The sequence below is a fragment of the Lissotriton helveticus genome, chromosome 11 (assembly GCF_964261635.1).
Source record: "Lissotriton helveticus chromosome 11, aLisHel1.1, whole genome shotgun sequence".
Taxonomy (NCBI): Eukaryota; Metazoa; Chordata; class Amphibia; order Caudata; family Salamandridae; genus Lissotriton; species Lissotriton helveticus.
This window is the reverse complement of record NC_136072.1, coordinates 1,003,489,172-1,003,506,193: the sequence shown is the minus strand read 5'-3', so window position 1 is coordinate 1,003,506,193 and position 17,022 is coordinate 1,003,489,172. Positions and strand designations below refer to the sequence as shown.

Here is a 17,022-nt window from a genome sequence, read left to right as displayed (position 1 = left end):
CAAGAAAATGCCAAAGAAAGTTCAGTGGACAGTTAGCTGTCAAAAGGCATTCGATGACCTGAAGCAGGCCATGTGTACTGCACCTATTCTCAAGAGTCCTGACTACTCTAAAACCTTCATTGTCCAAACAGATGCATCTGAGTTGGGTGTGGGAGCTGTTCTATCTCAACTGAATATTGATGGTCATGACCAGTCCATTGCTTTTATAAGTAGAAGGCTGACCCCTAGAGAGAAACGTTGGTCAGCTATTGAGAGGGAGGCCTTTGCTGTGGTTTGGGCCCTGAAGAAGTACAAGGCCATACTTGTTTGGAACTCACTTCAAGATTCAGACCGACCATAAGCCCCTCTTGTGGCTAAATCAAATGAAGGGTGAAAACCCCAAACTTCTTAGGTGGTCCATTTCCCTACAGGGGATGGACTTTACAGTAGAGCACAGACCAGGGACTGACCATGGCAATGCAGATGGTCTCTCCAGGTATTTCCACTTAGAACAGGAAGACTCACCTGGTCAAGGTTAGTTTAATGTCCCTAAATTTGGGGGGGGGGGGGGTTATGTAGGAGAGTAGGGTCTGCAATCGTATGGCCACCCCAGATTTTTGCTTTTTGCTTCACTGGTTTACGACTTTCCCTGGCTGTGGGCCTGCTAATCAGACCCACAGACTAGCTGTTCTCTCTCTAAATTGACATCCATGTACTTTAGGTGCATTTACCAATTGGTATTGGGACACCTGATCAGCCCCTGTACAGTGTACCTTAGGTACCCTGGTCATAGGTGAACCCAAGGCCTACCAGGGGCTGAAGCATGTACTATCATAGGTGAACCCAAGGCCTACCAGGGGCTGAAGCATGTATTATGCCACCCCTGGCTGGCCTTCTAAACAGACACAACTGGCTGGTAAGACAGCTGGGGCAAGGTGGTGTAATCACCCTTTGCTGTAAAAATCCATTCTATCAGATCTATTCAGATCTCGAGGGCGCCGTGCAGCGGATTCAGCGCTCACGTGACCTCCTCCCTCCGGCTTCCTCCACGCCTGGCCACGCCCATCTAGAGGCCACGCCCCCTTCCCGCCCTTCTTAAGCGCTGAGGTGCTAGCGCTCGGTTGATTTTGAGTCTCCTGAGGCAAAATAGCCGGGAGTGTGCTGTTTTAAACTGTGATACTTGTGTAAATTGTATTTTTAAAACCTACCTTGACTCCCACTGCTATTCAGATCTCGAGGGCGCCGTGCAGCGGATTCAGCGCTCACGTGACCCCCTCCCTCCGGTTTCCTCCACGCCTGGCCACGCCCATCTAGAGGCCACGCCCCCTTCCCGCCCTTAAGATTTCCTATATCAATGTGCAATCCCAGAACGCGCAGCGGACGTGCGCAGCGGGCGCGCCGTTTGCGCGCCAAAGGCGCGCCTAAGGCAAGCCCGTCTGTGCCCGTCCGCGGCCGGACGGGGCCAGGGGCACGACCCCATGCCAAATGTACCTCATACTCTTCTGAGGAGCTTACCACCCTCCAAGGCCATTGGCCTCTCTCAGAAACTGTCTATAGGCACATCGCCTCATTAGGACTTGCCTCCTCTTCCACTCCTACATCGCCGCCTCCCAGATCGATCCCTCCGCCACAGGGCTCTTCCCCACCTGACCCTTTCCCCCCTACTCCGTCGTTATCTGCTCTTTTACTCAACACCAGGTCAGCGGTCAAGCACCACCATGAGCTGTTTGTCCTGCTTGACACTGAGAAGCCTGACTTACTGCTCTTGACCGAAACCTGGTTCTGTGATTCTTCCCTACCTGTTCTCCTGGCTACCCTCCCCCCTTCCTACGTTGCCCTGCGTGCCGATCGTCCGGCAGGCAGGGCTGGTGGTGGTGTGGCGTTAATCGCTCGGTCAGAATTAAACTTTCAAACCCTTCCCTTTCCTCCCATTGCCCTCACTGAGTTCCTTGTAGTCCGTTCCCTATCCTTTTCTCCCCCTATTACTTGTCTCCTAATGTATCGCCCACCCCAGTCTTCGTCTCTGTTCCTACCGGCATTTCAAGACCTACTGGCCAATTTGGTGGTTAATTACGCCTCGGTCTTGGTGCTAGGGGATTTTAACTACTGGCCTTCGGACCCCTCTGAGTGCACTGCTTCGAAAGAGTTTACAGAATCTCTTTCTTCTTTGAACTTTGTTCCGCACATAACTGTCCCCACTCACTCTCACGGTCATTCACTTGACCAGGTTTGGTCCCTCAATCTTCTAATATCCTCGGTGACTGTCTCTCCCTGTTTTTGGTCCGACCATGCCCTTATTTCCTTCTCTATCTCTCACAACCGTGCATCCAAAGTCCCACACGCCAAAAATACCTGGGCGCGGAATTAGAACAGAGTCGATCTCCCTTCCTTGTCCTCTTTGCTTCGGAACTCCACTCCGACTCTCTCCGGTCTTTCTTCCAACTCTCAAGCCAACGCCATCAATACCTGGCTGATTGGAGGTTGCGACTCAGTGGCCCCCCTGCGTCGCATTTCCATCCGGCGACCAAAGGACTCCAACAGGTGGTTTAACGACCACCTAAAAGAACTAAAACTGATCGCTCGACAGGCAGAGAGACAGTGGAGAAAAAACTATTGCCCCTCATTAAAAACCCTATATCTCAAATCACTTGCCGATTACAAAACTGCAATTCTCTCCGCCAAAACCACCTATTTTTCTACAAAAATAATGGCAGCTGAAAACAAATCTAGAGAAATATTCAGTATAGTGAATGACCTGGCCTATTCCGATAGAGCTTCACCTCAAATCCCTCCATCCCAGTCACTATGCGACCAACTCAACATTTACTTCTTGGAGAAGATCGCTACCATCAAGGCTAATATCCCCCCCCCTTCATCTGTCTTTGTGGATCCCTCCCCTCCCACTGTTCGTTGTCATCTTACCTCTATCCCTCCCCTCACTGAGGTTAGATTCCGGGAGATACTCCCCAAAGTAAAGTCGGGTTCTCCGGCAGACATCTGTCCCGCTCGAATCCTGCAACATATCTACTCCTCTTGTCCTGAATCCCCTATTACTTTCCTCAACAACTCCCTTGCGCAGGGAGTAGTGACCCCGGCGCTCAAATCAGCCACTATAGTGCCCATTTTAAAAAAGCCTGGCGCTGACCCGTCCATCTCAGCCAACTACCGCCCCATTTCCCTGCTGCCCTACCTGGGCAAGGTGCTGGAACGCCATGCCACCGCGGTTTTCAGCGCCCACGTAGAGGCTAATGGGGGACTGGCCCCCCGCCAGGCTGGCTTTCGCCCCAGGCACTCGACCGAATCTGTTGTGGTTTCGGTCTTGGACAACCTCAGGAAGGGTATGGACAACAACAATCATCAGGCGCTGGTACTCCTCGATCTCTCCGCCGCCTTTGACACGGTGGACCACACCATCTTACTGTCCCGTGTCAAGGCGGCTGGAATCGAGGGTTCAGCCCTGATTTGGCTTTCCTCCTTCCTGAGGGACCGCACCCAGGCGGTCCGGTTAGGAGACTTTACGACCACTCCACTTCCTGTCACTTGTGGTGTCCCCCAGGGCTCCTCTCTTTCCCCTTTATTATTCAACCTCTATATCTCTCCTCTTATTTTCGCTCTTCAGCAGCTGGAGGTCACCGTGTACAATTATGCCGACGACCTCCAGCTCATCTTTGACCTGTCCTCCTCTCCTCTCTCTAACTTTCAGTCTACCATGACCTTCATCAGGGACTGGATGAACCACAACCATCTTAAATTGAACCCGGACAAAACCGAGTTGGTTCTCACCGGTGGTTCATCCAGTCCCTGGAACTCCCTCTTCTGGCCCTCCTCTCTTGGTCCCTCCCCCACTCCCTCAACCACAGTTAAAACACTGGGGGTTAAAATGAACAACCAGCTCACCCTTCATTCACAAATCAGCACTGTAGTTTCTTCCTGTTTCCTCACCCTCCGAACCATCCGCACTGTTTCCCGTTTCTTTTCCCCACAGGCACTCAAGTTGATCATGGCCGCACTGGTGATATCGCGGCTGGATTATGCCAATGCCCTCTACAACGGCATTCCAGCATACAGCCTGTGTAGACTCCAGATGGTCCAGAACCAGGCGGCCCGGCTGGTCTATGGTCTCCCACGTTATCATCATTCCACACCCCTCCTCAGGGAGCTTCATTGGCTTCCTGTTAAGGAACGTTCCTTGTTCAAGACCGGCTGCATGGTCTTCCAGGCCCGTCAAGGCACTGCCCCCGCTTTCATCTCCTCGCTAATTAATGAATACGTCCCTACCAGAGAGCTTCGCTCTTCTTCCAAATCCCTCCTCCAGATCCCACGTTTCAAACGTAAAAAGTGGGGTGGAACTAACTTCTCTACCCTAGCCCCCACGTTCTGGAACTCCCTCCCTGATCACCTCCGTTCTGCCACTCATTATCTCTCCTTTCGTAAAGATCTAAAAACGTTTCTCTTCAAACAGGCCTTTTCCGTGTAATTTCCCCTCTTTTCTACGCCAGGTTTTATTTTGTCTCAGTTGTCGAACTCTCCACTAGCGCCAAGAAACCGTATGGTGCACGCTGCGCTTTATAAATGTTTTAAATTGGAAATTGGAATACATATATTCCTATCAGTCACTCCTATGGCAGGCCTTATCAATCCTGAAGGCAGAGTGCTTGGAATTATGTGAGATGGTGCTCTAGCATGAGCTGAGCCTGTCTGCAGCTTGCGGAACCAAGTCCTTATAGCTGTTCCATGATAACGCTATACCATATACTCTTAAGTGCATTATAATCCTCGCGGTTATTGCTAACTTTGGTATAGCATTATCAAAACATGTCGAGTAAGGTGTCATACGAATTGGAATACTACCCCCACGCCAGTTCTGGCGACGGGGGTAGCATCCCACCCTTTTAGAGGGACACGACATGTATGTAACTGTGCACCCCGGTTAAAGTTAAACGAAGTCTCAGCATCACAAAATGGATGCTGCCACCACAGACACAAGTCTGACCTCCTGCTGCTGGGAGTCCTTCCAGCGAGGGAGGCCTGGACAAAGGGTTTCCTGCCTTGGGAGGTGCTAGCACCACCCCAGACAGGATTTTGTGTATTGAGGTAGGGAGGGCTGAAAGGAATGAGACATGCCTGGGGCACACAAGGTGTCCCTGTGCATACCCCGGTTCAAACCAGTTGCTGGGGCACTCCAGCCCCAGCCCTGGCGCGAAACCGGACAAAGGATAGGGGATGTAACCACCCCCTTCCTGGTCCCACCCATGGGAGGGACCTAGTCACCAGTACAGCCCCCTTTAGCAGGATAAAGGTAGGAGTTGGTCCCATTCCAAATTATATTATCCTGAACAACTCCACAAAGAAGAAACTCTGGACCTCGACGTTCTGCTCCCCAGAAGACTGAAAAATCTCCCTTGTGGGCAAGGAGTGTCCACCCTGCAACTGCAGGCACCATCAAGCGTCCTAGCGGTTCACTTTGTCGTCCTTCCTGCCGGAACCAGACTTCAGAGCCCAACAAGATCCGGACTTCCAGACCTCTCCTACCTCAACCTACATCTGCAGCACAGCTGAGATCCGTGGGTGCGACGAGACACGTTGGACTGGCCATCTTGAAGAAACTGCACTTCGCTTCCAGCACGACTTCAGAGGCATCCTCGAGTAAGTGCTTTGGGGACTGAGAAGCCCTAGCCCCGAGCAGCTCCTGCACCGAAGACCAGTCCTCCAGCATCCACGAGATCTGCGTGGGGCCCTTTTGCTTGGTTGCTGCTCGACGCGTTGTCTGGTTACTTGCTGGCTGGCTAGTGGCCTCCTAGACGATGATCCACGAAATCTACAGCGCTGGTCTGGTTGCTCCAGACTGGCCCTTGCTCCCTTCCAAAAGAGGAGCACCCCGGACCCTCCTGGTCCGCACCAGACGCCGTTTCCACTCACCGCGTGGGTTGCCTTTGCCAAGGCCTGTTGACTCCAAATCCGGATCCGACACCGCCGACAGCGAGAGCCTGCGTGGGACAGCTCGTGCCTCCATCCTGGTCGTCGAAGACACCTCCTGGTCCACGTGGCTGCAGAGACTAGCGTCCACTCTTCACCTGATCGCGACGACAGCATCTGGTTCCTTCCTGGTTCCACACCGGTCACTGGCTAGTGACTTTGAACACTGTCCCCTCTGCTTTCAGGTCCTCTTCTTCCTCGATCCACCCGTGGATCGCACTGGACATCTTCCTCCTGGTCGCCTGCAGCATCTTTCTTCAAGGCTCCATAGACTTCGACGCGGAAACCCGACACACTTTGACACCTATGCACCCGCAGCCCGTGGGTGAGGTAACGAGCATTTTGGTGCTTAAGGGTAGATTGACTCTCCTAGTGTCCAGGTATCCAGTCGTTTTAGTCCTAACTAGTCGGAACTGTCTGTTACTTACCTTCTCGCGTGTGAGTTCACACTCTGCACACGCGTCCCGTGGGCCTCCTGTTACTTACCTAAGGTTAGGGTAGTGTAGTCCCAGCGATCCTACAGCGTCTGGGCATCTCCATTTCCTCTATCGATTTCCTTATACCATTTACTTAGTATATGGTTTGTCGTGCCCCTAGGGCATCATTGTAATTTGTGCGACTTACTGTATTTTTCTTGAAGAGTATGGTTATGTGCTTAGCCCTCTGATCTCATAAAGAGTTCAGAGGTGTTTGTTAGTAATAAATATATTGTTTATTTTCATAACAACCTGTGTGGTGTCCTTTCATCTGGTATTCAAGGGGTTATATGTGGTAAAACAGCTGGCTTCACATGCCAAAAGAGTTTAGCCTAAGACTGCTTTGTCCATGCTACCATTAGGATAGCTGGTCTATAAGGTTGACTTACAACCAATCACCAAAAGGGTTGTTTGGACTGATACAAGGTGATCACTGGAACTAGTGAGTATCATATATCAGGCCAACTTCTCACACCAGTGTCCAGCCCATGTACTCGTTATGGCTTCCCTGTGCACTTGTAATAACTACGGTTTTACTTAGCTATTCAAGGGACACATCTACTCATGCAGATGCACCCACACATTTGCACACATGTGTATAGTGCTCCCTGCCTTAGGGCTGTGACTTACCTATAGCACATGCAGTGCTTGGCAGACATGGCATGGCACACAGATGCGTGCCGTGTTGACTCTTTGTTTTTTTCTGCGCCAAGACACGCAGTCTGCAATGGCACTTTGCATGGGCTTGGCTAAGGGCCTCTTAGGGTGGCACAATTTGTGCTGCAGCCCATAGGGACCCTCTTTAGGTCCAGTACCCTAGGTACCATATACTGCAGATTTACAGGGTTCCTAAAGGGGTGCCAATTGTAAAAGAAAATGTACAGTTTAGGGGAAGAACAAAGGCTGGGGACCTGGTTAGCAGGAACCTAGCACACTTTCATTTTACCCGATTTCAGGTAAAAAGTGAAGGGTAGCCATGTAAAAATAGGCACTTTCCTTCAGGCGGATACTGCAAAAGGTTTGCAATAGTGGCTGCTCAACTCAATTGATCCAGAAGCAGACTCTTCTTCTTTCCTCAAGCTCAGCTAACCGCGGTGATGGATGACTCTTTGCCATGTTGGAGAGGTCATCTGGGAGAGATGGAGATAAGAGGATTCTGGCGGGAAGCCAATTCCACATCAACTGCCAACAGTTCATATGGCGCTGAAGGCCCTTCACAGGCCTCACAGACAACACCACCACCATGTAGTACGCCAACAAACTGGGGAGTTTGGAGTCCTGCATTCTGGACAGAAAGAGGCTCTTTGCCGCTGGTGTTGTCTGGGGCATAATGGGAATTCCTTTGTTGTGAGCCACCTGACGGGATCTTTGAATGCCAGGGTGCACAAGCTCAGCCAACAGTGCCTGTCAAAGAACTAATCGTGGTTGCATCCCAAGGTAGGGATGGCCATGTTCTACTAATGGGCAAAGCCCATAGTGGATCTTTTCACCACTACTGAAATGCATGTTGGAGTTCACAAGAAGACTCTCTCTGGGAGATGCATCCTGGGGCACAGGACTCCTACATTTCAACCCCTCTGTTTCCTACCCTATGTTCTGAAGAATATCTGAAGCAACCAGGCCCTAGTTTTTCTAGTGGCTCCAGAATGGTCCAGTATAGTATGTTACCTGGAACTTCTGAGCTTCAACATCTGTCCTTGATTAATCTTCCGCTTCAGGACGATCTTGTGTCACAGCAGCATGGCACGGTTCTGCACCCAGGCATGCACAATCTACCACTCCAGTAATGGACATTGAGTGGCAGCAGTTGACTGCATTCCTTTCTGCATAGCGCCCCTCTAAAAAAGTCCACTTATGACAAGCTTTTGTACAAATTTGTGGCCTGGTGTTGTGTCCACAATACAGAACCAGAACAAGCTCAACTGTTGGACATGTTATTGTTTTTTTGTATTTCAACCAGCAAGGACTTGCACTAGGCACCATTAAATGTTTTTATCTGTCCTTTTTGCGGAGCAGCCGTCCTTGTTTAAATCATCTATTGTGCTGAGGTTTCTAAAAGGTTTAATTTACATTTACTCCTAAACCCTTTGTGATGTCACAGTTGGATCTCAATTTGGTCATGACTTTACGTATATGCACTCCCGTCAAACCTATGCACAGCTCCTTATTGTGTCTTGTGACTATGAAGACTGTGTTCCTTGTCGCTTTTTGATAGTTCACATCAAGGCCCATCTGGTGGACAGTCAGCTTTTTGTGGGGTTCTTTGGGGCCAACTGGAAGGGCATCAGACCTATTCGGTTGTGCAGGATCTTTTGGTTTGATCCCGTTCCACAGACCCTCCACCTTGGGGAGGTTAGGCTTTGGTGTCTGTTCTTGGGTGTGGAGTCTTCAGTTAGAAGTATCCTTCAGAAGAGCAAGTTGCATACCTTCAGTACCACTCTTTCTGGTGGATACGCTATCAAACCACAGATTCCTCCCCGCCCTCTTGCATCCCTGATCTGTGGAGTGGTCTCCTTTTGCCACCTAACAAGGTTCCAATTATGAGATGTGCACACTGGTACCTCTAATCGCTTGTGCTCCACATCCAAAAGTGCAGAAAGAAACTGGCTTTGATATGCAGGGTTGGCGCTTTTATACGACTATGCTCTGTCACTTCTGCAGCAGAATGAGGCCAATGCAGAGTTGCACACTGCCACAAAGTGGCACGCATGAACACTTTTGAGAATGTTTTGTAATCCAGTCTGGTGCCTGGGGAATTATTCTGCAGCTGAAGAATCTGTGGTTAAAGAGAGTATCCAAGGAAAGTTATGTTCAAGGCATGTGGGCTGCTGAATTCATATCTGTGCATAGATCGCCGCCTTGTGTTGGGTCCGGATAATTGCACCTTGTTGTGCGGGAAGAGTCTTTGAAGTATCACGAGATAGGTGACTCCTCCCCTGGACTGCAGTGCTCATGGGCATCTTCTCCATCCTCAGATTGTTTTTTATCGCCATTGGGTTCGGATGTTATTCCTATACTCCTACTTCGGAATCAAAACTAAACTTTTCTAAAGGCCTTCGACTTCGACGGTATTGTTCTCGCTCGGTACTTAGTGACACGATCGAACTTTCCATCTCGGACTGGTCGTCGATTCGGGCCGTGGGCCTTTTCGACGCCACGTGGGCCTGCTGTCGATGGAAAGGAGCCCGTTCAAAAGGTCCCCACAATGCCACTCCAAGTTCCCACATACTGACAAACACTCAGTATGCAACAAGTGCCTATCACCAGACCATAGGGAAGAAACCTGCCCAGCCTGTGCCCAATTCCGTTCGAAGAAAACCATCTGGATTCGACGGGCCGCTAGGCAAGAGATGCAGCGACTGGCTCCGGAACCAGACAGCATCTTCGATGAAGCCCAAGAACTTCCAGAAGCGGCAGATTCGGACCTAGAGATCGTCACCGTCGAGGACCACTCGGACTTCGATGACAAAATCCCACCGGGGCAAATCGTGTGTACACTGCCCCCGACACCGATTACCCCGTTACCGAAGGCTCCGGTCGAGGCATTGCCTAAAGGCCTTAGCCAAGATCCAAAGAAACATTCAGCAGCCCCGCTGTCCGGCTCGGCTCCGAAACAAAAGACTAAGCCTTCAGAGACCCCAGGGCCGAGTAACGTTATCCCTAAGAAGGTTCTAGAACCCAAAAAGGTTGTCGAACCGAAAAAGGCCGTACAGCCTAAGGGCGTCGACTCGAAGAAGGCCGTCGAGCCAAAAGGCGCCGAACCAAAGAAGGCCGTCGAGCCAAAAAGCGCCGAACCGAAGAAGGGCACCGACCCGAAAAAGGCAGTCGAGCCAAAAAAGGCCGCGCTGCCGAAGGCCGTCGACCCGAAGAAGGTCGCCGACGCAAAGGGCGCCGTACCGAAGCCTGTGGTCCAGCCGGTGAAGGCTATCGAACCAAAGACAAGTGCTCCAACAAAGACCGGTCGATCCAAAAAAAGCCATAGACTCGACAAAAGACAGTCAACCGAAAAAGCCTGTCGAGCACAAGAAGCCTATCGACCCTAAAGACCCGGTCGATCCGCAATCAATCTTCGACCCGAACAAAGTGTCCGAGCCGAGAAAAAGCAATAAGGCACCGAAAGTCGTCGAACCAAAAGAGGTTATCGACCCGGAAACAATAGTCGATCCACAACAGACTAAACCAAAGAAGTCAAAGACACAGCCACGGACAGTGGAAGAAGAACTCTTCCATCCAGATCCATCAGACAACCAGGCAAAAAAATATATATACCCTGAGACTGGTAAAGTCACAATCCTCCACAGAAAGAAGAGACCATTGGACCCAGGCTCTCATTCCCCCATTCCTCTAAAGAAGAAGGACTTTGGGACTTCTCCCTCTAGACCCTTCATTCCTTTCTATCCCACTATGCCTACTACGCCTTTGGCTCCTTACTCTCCTTCTCAGTCTGGGGACAATGAGGGCGACACAGGGGAAGATCTTCAATATGATTATAACTACCCAGAGGATCCTAACCCTCAAAATGAACCATGGGCAGAGCCAACTGATCCATATGACACGCATCCCATCCCTGACGTCTCCTCATACCCAACAAAGCCGTCACCTACTGACGACAACATTGTCTTCAACCAGCTAATTGAAAGGGCAGCGCAGTACCACAACGTAGATATGCACAATGACCCTATAGAAGAAGACTTTTTATTTGACACATTCCCTACTTCGGAGAAAAAATGTCAGGACACTTCCTATGCTAAAGGGGGTATTAAAACACGCGCCTGATATATTTAAAGATACAGCTAGGGCACGCGTAATCAATCCCAGGATTGAAAAGAAATATAGAACAGCCCCTACAGACCCTACTTATATCAGAGGTCAGTTACCATTAGACTCACTTGTAGTGGCTAATGCACGCAAACGGGCCAACTCACAGACAACAGGAGAGGCTCCTCCTCCTGATAAAGAGTCCAAAATACTAGAGGCCTCGGGTAAAAGATAGCATCACAGGCCTCTAATTCATGGAGAATTGCAAATACACAAGCTCTACTAGCTCGTTATGACAGAGCACACTATGACCAGCTTGAAGCCTTAATGCAACACCTGCCTGAGCCTTTCAAAGCTCAAGCCAATGACCTCATACAGGAGGGAAAATTACAAATGCCTCCATCAAATGTGCGCTTGACGCAGCTGACACTGCAGCCAGGTCCATTAACACTCGCGTTTTACTACGACGACACGCATGGCTGCGTATTTCGGGTTTTAAGAATGAGGTGCAGTCCACCATTCTTAACCAACCAGTCAATCAAGACTTCCTTTTTGGCCCTGCAGTCAACAACATTTTAGACAAAATGAAAAAGGATACAGAAACTGCAAAATCAATGAGTGCATTGCAGTTTCAACAACACAGAGGTTCCTTTCGACGCTCCTTATACAGAGCAGCTACACGAGGCAATACTTCACAGACATCATCGACATACAAAGGCACCACCCAAGGTCCCTTTAACAAGAACTCCAACAGAGGAGGTTATAGGGGCAACAATAACAAGGAAAGAGGGCGTGGAGGCAATAACACCAGAGCCTCCACTGCCACGAAACAGTGACTTCATCACGCTACCTCCAGACCACCCAACACCGGTCGGCGGCAGACTCCAACAATTCCTACCTGTCTGGAACGTAATTACCACGGACAGGTGGGTGGGACAAATTATCCAGTATGGTTATTGCCTAGAACTCACTTCTACTCCACCAAACATACCACCCAGACACCGTCCTATGTCCAAAGAACACATCACCCTACTACAACAAGAGGTGAAATGCATGCTGGAAAAGGGGGCCATAGAGACAGTCCCTTTCCAACACCAAGGGACAGGAGTATACTCCCTATACTTCCTTATTCCCAAGAAGGACGGTTCCCTCAGACCAATACTGGACCACAGACCCCTAAATCAATACATTCTATCGGAGCACTTCCATATGATCACACTACAGCAAGTGCTCCCGTTGCTACAGCAAGGAGACTTCCTAGCAACATTGGACCTCAAGGATGCGTATTTTCACATACTCATCCATCCAGCTCACAGAAAATATCTCAGGTTCACAATAGAAGGTCAACACTACCAATTCAAAGTTCTCCCCTTCGGAGTAACCACGGCTCCAAGAGTGTTTACAAAATGCTTAGCGACAGTAGCTGCACATCTCAGGAGGCAACACATCCACGTTCTCCCGTACCTAGACGATTGGCTAATACAAGCAAAATCATACAAACAGTGTGCAAGAGACACGTCTCAAACACTTCAGCTGCTACACAGCCTGGATTTTTCGATAAACTACCCAAAATCGCATCTACAACCGTCCCACATACAACAATATCTGTGAGCTACTATAGATACCTCAGTGGCAGAGGCATATCCACACTCAGCGAGGGTAGCCAGCATGCAGATGCTCATTCGCAAGTTTCTGCCACAACACTCTTTGCCGGCTCGAGTCTTCATGCAGCTCATAGGCATGACGGCCTCCTGCATATTCATTGTCCCCCATGCCAGACTTCAAATGCGTCCATTGCAAGAATGCCTAGCACGGCAGTGGAACCAAGCTCTAAGACAACTAAAATACCTAGTGTTGGTAGACAGTCGCGCTCACAACTCTGCAGTGGTGGAACCCACAAAACCTTTCCAAGGGGCGACTGTTCCAAGAGCAAGTTCCACAAGTAGTACTAACAGCGAACGCATCTCTGACAGGCTGGGGAGCCCACCTCCTTCACTACACAGTACAAGGGCTCTGGACAATCAAACAAAAGAAAATGCATATCAACCAACTAGATTTGCTAGCAATATTCCTAGCCCTAAAAGCATTCCAGAAATACTTGTACAGCAGGACTGTGTTGATCCCGACGGACAACATGACAGCAATGTACTATATCCAGAAACAGGGAGGGACACACTCTCCGCAGCTGTCCCACTTGGCACAGAGCATATGGAAGTGGGCAATCCCAAAAGACATCTTCCTCCTGGCAGAACACCTCCCAGGGAAAGACAATCAAATAGCGGACCTGCTCAGCGGACACAGCCAGCAACTAAAGTAAAGTAAAGTCCACATTTGTAAAGCGCACAATCACCCGTTAGGGTCTCTAGGCGCTGGGGGCCGTCGGGAAGATTAAGCGAGCTATTGCCCAGAGTCACATGGTGCTGGGCTAACCTGCCGCAGGAGCCGGGGATCGAACCGTGGTCCCCAGATTCCAGCGTCAGTCGCCCTGGCCGCGGCGCCACACCTCTCCAATGGGAGATTCACCCCCAAGTTCTCCAGCCATTCTTCAGCCAGTGGGGGCACCCAGAGATAGACCTGCTTGCCACAAACGAAAACTCAAAATGCCAGTACTTTGCCGCCAGGTTCCCACATCCGTTGTCACAAGGCAATGCGATATGGATGAACTGGTCAGGCAGCTTTGCGTACGCTTTTCCCCCAGCACCACTGATTCCGCTGGTGGCACGCAAACTGCGGCAACAGTCACTCACTCTGATCCTAGTTGCTCCCACATGGGCGAGACAGCCATGGTACACAACGTTCCTGGAGCTTTCAGTAGTTCCTTATCAAAGGCTGCGCCTCGCACCCCATCTTATAACTCAGACCCATGGAGAAATCAGACACCCAGATCCCAATCAGATGAACCTAGCGATCTGGCTCCTGAAGTCTTCGAATTTGGATACCTTAACTTGCCTCCAGACTGCATGAACATCATTAAGGAGGTAAGACGACCAACTACTAGAGCATGCTATGCAGCTAAATGGAAGAGATTTGTTATTTACTGCAACAATAACGAAATTAACCCATTAGATGCTTCCACACTAAACATTATATGTTACCTCCTGCATCTTCAAAGAGCATACTATTCGATAAGACCACACCTCGCTGCTATAGCGGCATACCTTCGGCAACACCTTTCACTGTTTAAAGTACCAGCAATCAAGGCTTATATGGAGAGTCTTAAAAGGGTGATTCCTCCAAGACACCCACCTTCCCCAGTCTGGAACCTAAATGTAGTACTTACCAGGCTTATGGGACCTCCTTTCGAACTTCTACACTCATGCGAACTGCAATTTCTAACGTGGAAGGTGGCATTCTTGATTGCCATTACCTCACTTAGGCGAGTTAGCGAGTTACAAGCACTAACAATTCAAGAACCCTTCATGCAAGTACATGCTAACACGGTAGTTCTTAGAACAAACCCTAAGTTTATGCCAAAGGTCATATCCAATTTCCATATTAATCAATCAATAGAACTGCCAGTGTTCTTCCAAAATCCACAGTCAGTAGCTGAAAGAGCCCTACACACACTAGATGTCAAGAGAGCTCTGCTTTATTATGTGGACAGAACACAATCATTTAGAAAAAGAAAGCAATTATTTGTTTCTTTTTCACCACAACATAAAGGAAATGCCATATCAAAGTCAGGAATAGCCAGATGGATAGTTAAATGCATTCAAATATGTTACCAAAAAGCTAAAAGCACTTTAACTGTCCCCCCAAGAGCACACTCTACGCGAAAAATGGGGGCATCCATGGCTTTCCTGGAAAATATTCCTCTTGAAGACATATTTAGAGCAGCCACATGGACTACCACACACACTTTCACAAGACACTACTGTGTAGACGTGCAAGCAAAGCAGCAAGCTGCTGTAGGCCAAGCTGTCCTCAAAACTCTCTTTCAAACTGCTGCAGCTGGCACAGGTAACCACTGCTAGAGGAGATACTGCTATACAGTCTATGCACAGATATGAATTCAGCAGCCCACATGCCTCGAACGGAATATGCTACTTACCAGTATGCATCTGTTCTTGGCATGTAGGGCTGCTGACATTCATATTGCCTGCCCTCCTTCCCGGTGCCTGTCGCAGCTGCAGCATTATCTTTTGCATGGACATCTCTTACTCTACTATCTCCAACTCTGCCACAATGGCGAAAAACAATCTGAGGATGGAGAAGATGCCCATGCGCACTGTAGTCCAGGGGAGGAGTCACCTATCTCATGATACTTCGAAGACTCTTCCAGGACAACAAGGTGCAATCATCCGGACCCAACACTAGGCGGCGATCTATGCACAGATATGAATGTCAGCAGCCCTACATGCCAAGAACAGATGCATACTGGTAAGTAGCATATTCCTTACCGAAGGTAAGTAGCTTGTTCCTTGTGGTTAATCATTTTCAAACACTACAGGGAAACATATAGTTTTAATGCAGTAAGGGAAGTAGTTATTGTGCAGTTGTATGGCCTATAGAATAGTATGGTGATACAAATCATAGATCCAAAATGTTCTGATGGACTGTTCTTACCCTAGACTCTTTTGCTTTTGATGCACATGTTAATCACCCAAAAATAGTCCATTATTTCGCCACTGAACTGCATTTTCTTTGCATTCCAGCCTGGTTCAAGCGAATCCCGAAGTTGCCATGGACTGCATTATACAGATGACGCAGAACATCACTCCAGCACAAAGGGCACAGTTGGGCCACCTCCTGGCGGAAATGGACAACCCTTCTGCTAGCTGACGAATGTTCACCGGGAATAGCCACTGTCCTATGCACATGCGTCCTGAATAATAATGACAATTAAGGGAAAACCCTACTAAAGAACACTTTATACATCAGACGTTTTTCTTGGGTGGGGGGGAGGGGGGCTGTTCAACATCATACTGTATAAACCAAAAGTGCTGATGCCTTAAAACAAGGAAAGCCTCTGTTTGTTCTGGTTGAAAATGGTCTCTGCGTGCACACAGCCATTGTTGATGTCGGCCTTTGTCATGCAGAATTTCAAAACTACTTGCTGCATTTTTTATAGACAACTTATTAGTTGCAATACCACTGAACTGCTAAAAATGGCAATGCAGTGGAGCCTGTCTGAAAACATGAACATCTTAAAGAAAAACTAAAAAAAGTCTTCCATTCCTGTTATTGTTCAAAAGAAAGTTTTTTTCAGTAGAACTTTATTGATTTTCATAACAAATAACCATTTGTGATAATTGACGGTTAACCAAGTAGAAGTTTTGTAACATGCATGTATTCCCAAGTGAGAGCACATAACTATCAGACAGCATAGTTGCAATGTACAAAGACCAAAAAAAATATATATATATACATAAATATATACATACATACAACATACACTTTTCCAACAACCCAGTGGCTACATGCAGTATACTGCCTTAGCATCAATTAGTGACATTCTAGTGGAGGGAGAAGAAGGTTCATATTTTCACCCTTAACCAGAGACCTTGTCATCCACCCCGTCACATTACTCTTCACCCTATTATAATCTTTCAGTCACATGGAAATGTCAAGGCAGCAGACGCCGGTTTTTTTCTTTGCTCATTCTGATCAATTACAAGTAACAGTACCATTGCTCACTGCATGTACTTATCTGACAGCCCTTCCATTTTGACCAGTAAAGTGTCCCATGCATTGTGCTATGTATCTTTTCCAGACTGTTTCAATATTGTGACCCTTGTATCAGCTTCAGTCTCTGACTGCTTGCGTACGTCACTCAACCATACCTTCACCCACACGCTCTGAAAATGGCTCAATAGACACAAAGGCGGTGTCA

The 17,022-nt window shown here is 48.8% G+C and overlaps 1 protein-coding gene across 10 annotated transcripts in view; it reads left to right on the top strand.

The window, feature by feature from the left end:
- Positions 1-16,063, top strand: part of ACACB (acetyl-CoA carboxylase beta) — a 2,338,068-nt gene extending 2,322,005 nt beyond the window's left edge. For all 10 annotated transcript variants that reach the window (XM_078667379.1, XM_078667377.1, XM_078667383.1 and 7 more), the window contains one exon: positions 15,845-16,063. In XM_078667379.1, the coding sequence (XP_078523505.1) occupies positions 15,845-15,971 (127 nt within the window). In that variant the 3' untranslated portion in view covers positions 15,972-16,063. The remainder of the gene's footprint in view (positions 1-15,844) is intronic.
- Positions 16,064-17,022: the final 959 nt, after the last annotated feature.